This window comes from Pseudochaenichthys georgianus, chromosome 18 (assembly GCF_902827115.2).
Source record: "Pseudochaenichthys georgianus chromosome 18, fPseGeo1.2, whole genome shotgun sequence".
Lineage (NCBI taxonomy): Eukaryota > Metazoa > Chordata > Actinopteri > Perciformes > Channichthyidae > Pseudochaenichthys > Pseudochaenichthys georgianus.
The window spans coordinates 3,856,284-3,868,033 of record NC_047520.1 but is presented as its reverse complement, the minus strand read 5'-3'; the positions used below and the strand labels follow the sequence as shown (position 1 = coordinate 3,868,033).

The following is an 11,750-nucleotide window of genomic DNA, read 5'->3' as shown; positions in this document are numbered from 1 at the left end:
TCAGGTGTATATCAGTATGTAGTGTCTCTACTTTAAAGAGTCCTCTCCTGCTGATGTTCAGGTGTATATCAGTATGTAGTGTCTCTACTTTAAAGAGTCCTCTCCTGCTGATGTTCAGGTGTATATCAGTATGAAAGTGACTCTACTTTAAAGAGTCCTCTCCTGCTGATGTTCAGGTGTATATCAGTATGTAGTGTCTCTACTTTAAAGAGTCCTCTCCTGCTGATGTTCAGGTGTATATCAGTATGTAGTGTCTCTACTTTAAAGAGTCCTCTCCTGCTGATGTTCAGGTGTATATCAGTATGTAGTGACTCTACTTTAAAGAGTCCTCTCCTGCTGATGTTCAGGTGTATATCAGTATGTAGTGTCTCTACTTTAAAGAGTCCTCTCCTGCTGATGTTCAGGTGTATATCAGTATGTAGTGTCTCTACTTTAAAGAGTCCTCTCCTGCTGATGTTCAGGTGTATATCAGTATGTAGTGTCTCTACTTTAAAGAGTCCTCTCCTGCTGATGTTCAGGTGTATATCAGTATGTAGTGTCTCTACTTTAAAGAGTCCTCTCCTGCTGATGTTCAGGTGTATATCAGTATGTAGTGTCTCTACTTTAAACAGTCCTCTGATTGGTTAGCTGGCCGGCTCTGTTTTCATTGGTCAACCACTCAGAGATGTCCCGCCCCTTAGCCTATCACGTACAATGTGTTGGAGCGCTAGCTAATAGAAGCGCGAGTGTTACAAAGTGATGATATTATGTTAAGAACTAGCAACTTGGGGATTTTAGCCTCTGCAGACCATTTACATGCACTAAAAACTATACAACACACTACAGGGAAGTGAAAACCCCCCAAAAAGCATAATAGGGCCTCTTTAAAAACAAATCTGGGACATCATTAGGAGACTTTAGAAGTAAAACAAGCTCCAACTGATTTTTGAATTACATAGTATTTCATTAATGCACTTATCTCTCCATTTTCTCAGGTCAAACTGCTTCTTGTCGATTTGAATCATCACATAACTGTCAGTCAGCGTTCCTTTTGAATCCTGTAGCTGTTACACACTGTGACGATGTGTTGTTGTTGTTTATGTTGTTGTTGTTGTTGTTGTTGTTGTTTAGGTATAAGTATTGGAACTGCTGCTGCATAAGGACACTAGATTTCAATGCTTTCCTGGACCAGAAGGGCTGCTCCACAGGGGTCCATTGCTGGGTCCCCAAGCAGGTACACCCCGGGGGACATAGGGACATGGTTCACGGTAATAAGGACATTTAGCTGAAAAGGACAAAGCCAACAAAACAGCTTTAAAATCACCCTTTTTCCTGTGAAGATTGGTGAGCACAGCTTGGCCTTTTCCTTCTGGAGGTTTCTATTTGGTCTGACAAAAACAAGCTTGAACAGGAGAACAAAACTTTCATTACGATTCAAAGCTAAAACAAAGCAGTTTAAAGAAACAGCGTTATAGCTTTCTGAAGGCTTTACATATTTACTTTCTGTTTTGTTTCTGATTCAACTTTATGGTATTTTAGAAGTTGTCCTTTGAGGTGAGGTTGAATTATAATGATGAAATGTTGATGTTAGTGGGCTCAAGCACATTTAAAGAAGTGAAAAGTGACTTAATATTGTTTAAAAAACGGCTATAAGTCTCACCTTTGAAGCACAATGTCCCAGAATGCCAGGTTGCAATAGCGCTCATTGAAAATTGAACACAGTGTCTTTTTGTAAAGATGGTTTTTAACACATTGGTGCGGCATTGATTACTGATTTCTCTGATGCTCCAGTTCTTTTCAAAGCAACAATAATCTATTTTAATTCGTATCGTGTGTGTTTGCAGGACAAGAAGAAAGTGGCGTGTCGGTACGACTGGCACCAGACCGGAGACAATGTCATCGTTACGATTTACGCAAAAAACGCAAACCCAAAGTTCAGCAGCATAGAAGCAAACCGGACGGTGGTGAGTTTTCACACATTGACTCAAATACTAAAGTACACATTTGTAGTACTCTTGGCTATTTCTGTTGTACCATCTTAGAAGGAAAGATTATATGAGCTGACTTAATCTTTAACCCTTAAGTAATAAACCGTACATTCATCTTTAAATGCCGAAAATGCACTTTGTTGTTTTTGCTTATTCGATTTTCCCCGCTCTTTTCCCGCTCTTTTTCCCGCTCTTTTTCCCCTCTTTAGCTCTCATGTCAAATCCAGTTTGAGAACATTAAGATCTTCAAGAAAGACTTTCGCTTCTGGGGCGTGAGTATCTGATGACTGTCTGCAAACATCTGCCTGAGCTAATACACATATATGTTTTCAAGATGATTTACTTATTGGTGAAATACTATGACTTTGTATATTTCTTTACCAAGACTTTTTACAATGACACGCTTTTATACTATGTCGTTTTTCTCAAAAAAGGTAATTTTTCCCGATATTTCCGACATACATACGTACCGTGTCGTTTTTTGCCTATTTCCGACTGTTTATACTGTGTCGTATTTTTTTTCTTTTCGACATATGTCATTTATTTCGGAAAAACTGCGACACACTGTTTTTTCGATATTTTTGACGCTGTGGTTTTCTGACCTTTTCGACATACTATATTGTGTTTTTCTGAATGTATTACTTATTTTACTATGACATTGTTTAACCTTTATACAATGAGAGTAATAATAATACATTTTATTTCGAGGCGCCTTTCAGGACACCCAAGGTCGCCTTACAGTGCATTTAAAAGTTAAAACAGCTAAAACAAAAACGGAACACAATTGAATCGAACCGACAAGGCAGTACTGCAGCGTACAAGCATAAAACAGGCAAGACAAGAGTGTGGAGAGTGGAGTGACGGAGTGAGAGGGGGTCTGTGATGGCAGGTTGCATGTGTTTTAGAGTGAGTAGGCCAGTTCAAACAGGTGGGACTTGAATGTCGTGATGGAATCCGAATGTTTGATGTGTGGAGGCAGAGAGTTCCAGAGCCTGGGCGCGGTGCAGCTAAAAGCCCATTTTCAAGATTACTTGAAGTTTACTCAGTATCCTCCATTAAACTCTCGCCCTCTTTTCTTCCTGCCAGGTGGTGAATGTGAAGAAGAGTTCAGTCAACATGGTCCCCTCCAAAGTGGAGGTGACCCTCCGTAAGGCCGACAAAGTGACCTGGGGAAAACTAGAAGACCCAAACTACAAACCAGACCCAGAGCCCATTGACGACTCCTTCACCGAAACCACGGAGAACCAGGAGGACATCTACGATATCGATGACGACGACATCAGCGACTCGGACGAAGAGTGGGCCTACGACACGAAACAGAACCAAAGACCGGAGGACAAGGACAAGGAGGACAAGGACAAGGAGGAGAAGGACAAGGAGGAGAAGGACAAGGAGGAGATGAAGAAGAACGAGGATGAAGAGATCCAAAACTTAAAGAGGAAGGAGGTGGAGGAGGAGATGAAGAAGGTGAGCGAGGAGAGGAAGAGGGCGGAGGAGGAGAAGAAGAAGCTGGAGGAGCAGAGGAGGCAGGAGGAGGGGGAAGGATACGAAGACATGCCAGAACTGGAGTAACTCTGCCGAAAACAAAGCATTGATGAACATGATGTTGATAATTGAAACACTTATATTGAAACACATTTTTGTTATAAAGCAAATGGATTGTTCATTTCTGATATCATGAGACTAACACGTACAACACCTGCTGTCTCACTCGGGAGGGCAGATGTAAAGGCTGAGCGTCTTCCACAAACAATTGAGTTACGTCTTTGGTTGACAAACACACTGGATCCTTTATATTTTATATACGACATAAATAACAAATGGAAGGTTCTAACCTGGAAACAACTTATAAAGTAAAGACTTGTATCTTTCTCTTTACAAACTGTGTCAGTCTTTCTGTTGTAGATCTTTAGGATGATTTTTGTTCTGTCGTTTTCTTTGGGATATTTTCGACCTGCTTTTTTTTCTTTTTTCGACTGTAATTATTTTCAATTTTCGACATACTATACTTTGTCGTTTTTTTGGCATATTTTCGACAGTATACTAAATCCTTTTTTTGCATATTTTCGACAGTATACTAAATCCTTTTTTTGCATATTTTCGACAGTATACTAAATCGTGTTTTTGCATATTTTCGACAGTATACTAAATCGTTTTTTTGCATATTTTCGACAGTATACTAAATCGTTTTTTTGCATATTTTCGACAGTATACTAAATTGTTTTTTTGCATATTTTCGACAGTATACTAAATCGTTTTTTGCATATTTTCGACAGTATACTAAATAGTTTTTTTGCATATTTTCGACAGTATACTAAATAGTTTTTTTGCATATTTTCGACAGTATACTACATCGTTTTTTTTGCATATTTTCGACAGTATACTAAATCGTTTTTTTGCATATTTTCGACAGTATACTAAATCGTTTTTTTTGCATATTTTCGACAGTATACTAAATCCTTTTTTTGCATATTTTCGACAGTATACTAAATCGTTTTTTTTGCATATTTTCGACAGTATACTAAATCCTTTTTTTGCATATTTTCGACAGTATACTAAATCCTTTTTTTGCATATTTTCGACAGTATACTAAATCGTGTTTTTGCATATTTTCGACAGTATACTAAATCGTTTTTTTGTATATTTTCGACAGTATACTAAATCGTTTTTTTGCATATTTTCGACAGTATACTAAATTGTTTTTTTGCATATTTTCGACAGTATACTAAATCGTTTTTTGCATATTTTCGACAGTATACTAAATAGTTTTTTTGCATATTTTCGACAGTATACTACATCGTTTTTTTGCATATTTTCGACAGTATACTAAATCGTTTTTTTGCATATTTTCGACAGTATACTAAATCGTTTTTTTTGCATATTTTCGACAGTATACTAAATCCTTTTTTTGCATATTTTCGACAGTATACTAAATCGTGTTTTTGCATATTTCCGACAGTATACTAAATTGTTTTTTGGCATATTTTCGACAGTATACTAAATCGTTTTTTTGCATATTTTCGACATACAATACTACGTCATCTTTGGCATATTTCCGACAAGTAATTTTTGGGGGGAAAATGTCCACATACTATCCTGTTTTTTTGTTGTTGCCTGAAACCATTAAACATTGAAAACTCATAGTATAGTGTCTTGGAAAAAAGGTAATAGCATGTAAAGAAAAACTAATTTTACAGTACACAGAAAAAACATGTCTTTTTTTACGTGGTTGTCTAAAACAAACGAAACACCAGCGGAATGGAACAATAAGACTTGCTATCCAGCTCACGTCCACTGTGTTTTAAGGAGAAAAATCAAGATTAATGATTCAATTCAAAGCCTAATGAGTCATTTGAGCATCCACTGCTGTAATTGGTTGTCTCAGTAAACAAAACAGTTAGCCTTGAGCTTATGAGTCATGCTTAAATGTTATTTCCACGCATGGCTTTTATTAATATTAGCCTATTGTTTATATGCAAACACAACCTACTCATCAGCTTTACTGCAGGCAAGAAATACTAAAAGAAGATACAGTATGTGGTGAGCAATGTTAGTTCTACCAAAGATGGAGAATATAGTCTTAACACCTCACTACTCATCAAATAAAGTGCTTTAATAATAATTGAAAGACTGATCTATACTTCATGGTTAACAGAAGTCTTGCGGCGTATGTTTTAAATTCATAAAAGGGAGTGAAAGAAGATGAGGTAAGAAACCTTTGAGTACCGAAAATAGAGAAAAGCTATAAAACATTTTACCTTTAGGCTCTTAGGGATAAGACACCTTTGAAGCATACTAACACCTTGACTTGTATCTCCACCTGCGAGACGAATAACTCAAACTAAAGCACAGCAGGTTCATGTGGAAGAGGGAACAACATAAATTAAATTCAAGCACTTCTTAACACCTGAAATATGCAGAATATCATTTACGTAGTTAAACTGTCTTGTGACCATACCTTTTACGAGTTAAAGGTCTCCTATCATGCTATTTTTAGGCAATAGCATAGGTCTCAGATATATACAAATATATAAAAAACATCTCTATGAAGTGTTTTGCTCAAAATACCAAACAGATCACCAATTCTAGCCATGCCTCATATCCCTCTATTTCACTTCCTGTTTCAAAAGTGCTGATTCTGGGTATACACAGGTCTCTCTTGAGAATGACCTTTTTTTTTTTTTTTAACTGAAAAACATAATAAATAAGAGGGGGCGGAGCTTATGCCGGCTCATGCGGGACCTGGCAGATACCGTCTAAAATGCTGCGGTGAAGTAGTTAGATCAAGGATTCTCTCTGAAACAGTCTGGAGCTCAAAGGCTTTCTCTCTTGCCGGTTATACCACAAGGTGAGTTCCTTTTTACTTCCTGCTTCTTCACACACATGCTCTCCAGCACAGGTTAGCTCTGAGTGTTAGCGATGGTAATGTAAACACCGACCATATTACGTCCAAAATAGTCGGGCATTGTTTCTGATATCAACGTTTCTGATTGGGCCGTGGGTCCACATTTCAGATGTTACGTCATATCGGACACAAATCTGGATCAGCTCCGTTGTTCCCCGTTTTTAGAGATTTGGGTACGGAGGAAAAGAGAGAGGGTTTTATCTTCTGACGCTGCGTGAGTTCCCATCATCAAAAAGTGCATTTTGCACGATAGGTCCCCTTTAAAACATCACCATGGACACATTAACGCCAAAGGACACCAGTTTCACACTTCAATAAGTAATTTAATCTCCAAAGGGTTGCGCTGACTTTGTCTTTGTTACACACTGCACACGATAACACAATAAAACACCTCGCAACGTACAAGGTTCGTGCAACATCTAGTCCAGCGTTGCGCACACAGTCTCAATAGATCAATATTTAGGCTGTTCAGATCGGGGTGCGTTCACAAATGTCGTCTATATGGAATACTGTTGCACAAACATGGTGGCGTGTTTGCAATCTGTGTTTTTTTTTCTTTCAGCTCTGTTTAACTCCCTGGAAGAGTTTCAGTCCAAAATGACATTTTGCTGTATGAAAAAAATTAACAATAATTAAAAACAATGATGCTTTTAAAAGAAAAACTATGAAATCCTTGGTTAAAAGACCATGAGACGTAAGCAACACATTATTTCCCCCCAAAAATGGTTAACACAAGTATGTGTTCCCAGAAGTGGACGCAATTTTGCTTCGTTTTCAGCACGAAAAATGCTCATGAAAGCATAAGTTAGACTTCCTACAATTTAAAAATTATACACAAAAAGTTTACCCAAATGTTGGCAAAACAACTCAAAGCTGAGTATGACATTTCTTTTTGTGTAAACAATTCATTAATAGTCTGTAACTTCACAGGATAATTCAAAAAAACTTTGGCTTGAAGTTAAAATAACCGTAATATTGGTGACATTTTTACAATTCTGTTTCAATACCAATTGGTGTGACATTGGAAAGACATTTCAATGGCATTGGAATGACACATGTAATAACATTGGGAGATTCAAGCTGCTGTGGGAGTCATTTTACAACCACTATATATTTATCATTCTTTTTACGTTTGGTTAGATATATTACATTGTATCAACACACTTTTGTCCGTATACATTTATCATAAATTAAAGATTTTCTCATGAAATCAATTTAAAAAAAACACTTGTAAACACTCAAAAAATCTTAAACACACACGCACACTAATGTCTTTTTTCCCCATTAAGTTTGCTTCTTCGTAAAGTGCAAGGCAAGATACAGTAAACTTTGAAATGTACGACATACAACAACGTTCGCACTCTCACACACACCTTGTATGTCTCATAACCCACTGAACTCGGTACAAACTTGGCACAACACCACTAAAGCCTCTAAGGTGTAGAGCGTAAAGCCGGCACACTATGGAGCACAGTCCCACCAGAGCTGCATATCTACAACGCCTCACAGTAACCCTGCTCAAGAGTTAGCATGGGTTAGTTTGATTAAAAAACACGTAAATAACTGAGAAATCAAGCACTAACCCTTTCTGTGAATGGGAAAATAATCCTTCACCAGTTTACAGCCTAGTTTGTTAATACATTTGAGGTAATTTACATTTTTGCTGTATTAAATAAAAGAATGATTCAAAAGTATTCTCTGTCCAATCAGTATGGAGCTCCTTCCATGTAGCATTTAGCGCCTTCCAAGTAGCATTTAGCGCCTTCCATGTAGCATTTAGCTTATTAGTCAACTCTGGAAACAGCTAGCCTGATGCTATCAACGATAATGCAAATAGTTAAAAATTACACACTTGTCTATAGTCTACTTTATGTGTGTATTTACATTCATAGTAAAATAAAACAACTGTTGAATAAGCAACTGGCTAACATATTTGACTCTTACTGCTCATTTTAAATATGCTAGCTTCTTAAACGTTTGTTAGTACACACATTTTTCTAACAGCAGTTATTTGGTAGTTAATAAGGTACATTAAACATTTTGGGATTTACTGGAAGGTGTATTGTAGAATTGTTTCCAATAGTTCTGCTAAAGTACACTAAGCTAAGCTAGGCTAAGCTAAGTTAAGGTTAGCTAAACTACACTAAGCTAGGCTAAGCTAAGGTAAGCTACAATAAGCTAAACTACACGAAGCTAAGCTAGGCTAAGCTAAGGTACGCATGTCTGGGTTGCCTTTACTGAGAGCACAGAGAGGTATCTTCTGTTAAGACAGCAAATAATGAAAACAATCCTAAAATGTCTGACCATTCCTCCTGTAAAACCTGGGAAGGAACCGCGGCAAATGAAACCATACTAGGTTATTGATATATATGACATCTTATTTGCTATATCCTGCTGAAAAAACCACGTGAGTGTGAATCAATACACTCTTGATGGTGGTTACAGTAAAGTATTGGCAGGGAATTAGGTTTGTTTTTCCCTCTGAAGAAATGTTATGTAAAACCCATTTCATGTGGAGCGTCAAAATAAATATTCACGCTGCTGGCAAAACAAATATTAAAGTCACTATTTTGAGGCAACTTCAGGCCAACACTGTGAGGCGAAGGACGGCTAAGTATTCATGCAGGGACACAACAGCGGTAATTGTTTTTGATTATATGCACAAGGAGTTTGTCAAAAGGGGGAAGCAGCAAAGCCACGAGAGCGTCACAAATTGTTCCATTTTGAAAATAAGATATACAAAAAAATAGATAATATATTAATAATAGCTTTTAACCACAGACGAGGCAAAATCAAGTACTTTTTTGTTACATATACAATCAGGAGTATGGCAAAGTATTATACTGAGTCCTTGATGCTTCCTCCTTCCGTAAACACCTGGTACTGGGCTGGAAAATGTTCTTTAAAAACCAACGTTTCGACTAACTTTGATAATAATAGATCCGTAAGGCTGATTTCCAGATCAAATGACTCGTATTAAAATAAACTTCGGGCCACACAAGTCAGACGACAGCCTATTAAGAACCACTTTAGAACCACAACAGCAGTTTGTGAAACAATATCCACAGGTTAATACAAGTCCACACAAGTACATTCCTCAGTAAATTTTTTTGCAACATTTAAGATATTCCCCAGTTCAGTAGACGATAAGGTCGAGATGTTTGTTCAGTCTGTTGCCGTTTTGAGTTCTCATGGCAGTAGCAACAAGAAATAAATACTCTTCGAAAGTCTCGAGATTAAAGAATCAAACGCTGTTCATATGTTCAGAAAGAAAACAATTAAAAGTTAGAGGAAAAGGAATTAGAAGATTGTAACAACTGATAGAAAGAAAACAATATGGCTGCACTCGACATGCGAGGAGAGCACCACGTAAACACAATTCTTTGTCAACAAAAAAACGACGTATATGCGAGAATCTTGAATCGCTTTCATTGCACGCCTCCCCTCGTCCTCAGCTTGATTTCCTGCTGCTCACGTGACTTCCAAACAAAACCAAAAGCTGAACGCCGATTGGTGGAGCGATGCGACGCAAATCCAGGTTCCCTTTCGAACTCGCAAACAAATAAGAAAGAGAGGAAACGGAACTCCTCCCTGCAGAGTGGAGACGACAGAATCAGGGAGGAAGAAGCGTTAAAAGTTGGGAAGATGGTTTTCCTTTCCTTCCTCGCACCTCTGTCAGGCCACTGGGTATCACAGTAAGAGGACAGGAGGACAGCAGGGTGCTCCTCACCCCTGGGTGTCACGTGGTAAGCACCTCTTGAAGGACTTCAGTTGCCCGAGGAGTCAGCTTCAACTGCCCCACCTTTGATTTCCCAATTTCCTGCAGGGGGAGAGAGAGAGGAAAACGAAATGTTAATGCTGAGCTGCTGCGAGTCAAGGCCGGACATTTTGAAGAACCCGTGCAAAATCCCTGGCATTTCCAAAACAGCGGCAACTGAAACAAGATCATACTGAGACATATGACATCTTATTGGCTACATCCTGCTTGAAAAACCATGTGAGTGTAAATCAATACACTCTTGATGTTGGTGTTGGCAGGGAGTTATTTTACCCGCTAAGGAAGTGTTTATTCTGCATTGTCTGAAACTCCCTCCCTAAAGGCGGACACACCAATCTGACACCAAAGAACTGACACAGACGGACCCCGACTGTTGCGTCGCCTCACGTCTCCTGACCTGCGTCTCGGCCATGTGTCGCACTGGAACACACCGCAAAGACTTCAGCCGACGGCCAAGAAGCACGTACGAACTGCGCATGCGTGAGTGGCAATACCTCTCCTTACCAGCAGGCGGCGGTAGTGTGTATTCGTCATTCAAAAGAGGCGACAACCGGAAGACAGACTGCGTGATAACCGAGAGAAGAAGAACAGACAGCAAATAGCGTGTGCGTTCCATCTTCACTCTACAGCGAGAAGCTCACGGGGCTTTCCCGAACCTGAGTCGAGAGCTGGAGGAGTTCAATGAAGTTTCAGATTTGCCTTCTTAATCGTTTGTTTGGGTCCCTCACTTCCGTTTCGCTTCTCAAGGGTCAGATCCAGTGGATGTCGTCCAGTTTGTTCGCTAGCTGAACAGCCAATCAGAGTGATTTCTTTTGCCGACTGCCTTTCGCCGACTGCCCGCCGATTCAACATGTCGAATCGGCGGGTTTTCGGCTGAAAAGACCCGACGGTGCGGGACACACCAATCTGAGTAGGGCGTGTCGACGCTCATCGTCGGCCTGACGCCCATCGACACCGATAATCGGCCTGGTGTGTGCCTTAAGAGTAAAACATTGTATTCTTTGACAAGTGAGAACTAAGAGATGGCTGCTTTTTGCCATCGGCGAACACCAGGGTTTATGTAAAGACAGATTGTAAACTAGTAGTAGAAGATTTGGTAGATCTGTAACTTTGTAACAAACAAAAGGCTGAGGAATGATTCCACCTGTGTGAAAGTAAAACGCCACAGAAAAGGCACTCGATTTGATTGCTTTAGTATATAACCGAAGACTGGTGAATGATATCTTTAGAGTCTGCTGCTCCATAACACATGTAGGAGTTTTTGACTCCAAGAGCCAATGTATGTGTGGGACTGAAGCATTCAATCAGAGCTCTGTTCTGGAGTCCCACCTGAGAGGGAGCTGTTGGACTTCTGCTTGTGGAGCTTCTCTCGGTCCTTCTTCACTTTGGGAATGATCTTCAGCTTCATGCTGCTGCTGCTGCTCTTACTGCTGCCCCTCACCGAGTCCTACGCACACAACAAACAGCATTAGCTACCAGCAACACGAGACATTTGTTTGGCTTATTGTCAGAAAGGGCAGATGGGCTGCGAGTAGCTCGAACTGAGCGGCAGAGAGGATACTGGGGTGGCTAGACATGCTGTAATGCAATGGATTTCATC

The 11,750-nt window shown here is 39.3% G+C and overlaps 2 protein-coding genes across 2 annotated transcripts in view; one reads left to right on the top strand and one right to left on the bottom strand.

The window, feature by feature from the left end:
* Positions 1-3,849, top strand: part of LOC117463396 (cysteine and histidine-rich domain-containing protein 1) — an 11,131-nt gene extending 7,282 nt beyond the window's left edge. Inside the window, exons 8-11 of the mRNA XM_034105628.2 lie at positions 1,111-1,213; positions 1,824-1,943; positions 2,177-2,239; positions 3,054-3,849. Of these exons, the coding sequence (XP_033961519.1) occupies positions 1,111-1,213; positions 1,824-1,943; positions 2,177-2,239; positions 3,054-3,539 (772 nt within the window). The 3' untranslated portion in view covers positions 3,540-3,849. The remainder of the gene's footprint in view (positions 1-1,110; positions 1,214-1,823; positions 1,944-2,176; positions 2,240-3,053) is intronic.
* Positions 3,850-6,670: 2,821 nt separating this feature from the next.
* The window catches only part of LOC117463558 (diacylglycerol kinase delta), a 113,752-nt gene continuing 108,672 nt past the window's right edge, over positions 6,671-11,750 (bottom strand). The window contains exons 30-31 of the mRNA XM_034105871.1: positions 11,480-11,597; positions 6,671-10,192 (exon numbers count right to left, since the gene is read on the bottom strand). Of these exons, the coding sequence (XP_033961762.1) occupies positions 10,140-10,192; positions 11,480-11,597 (171 nt within the window). The 3' untranslated portion in view covers positions 6,671-10,139. The remainder of the gene's footprint in view (positions 10,193-11,479; positions 11,598-11,750) is intronic.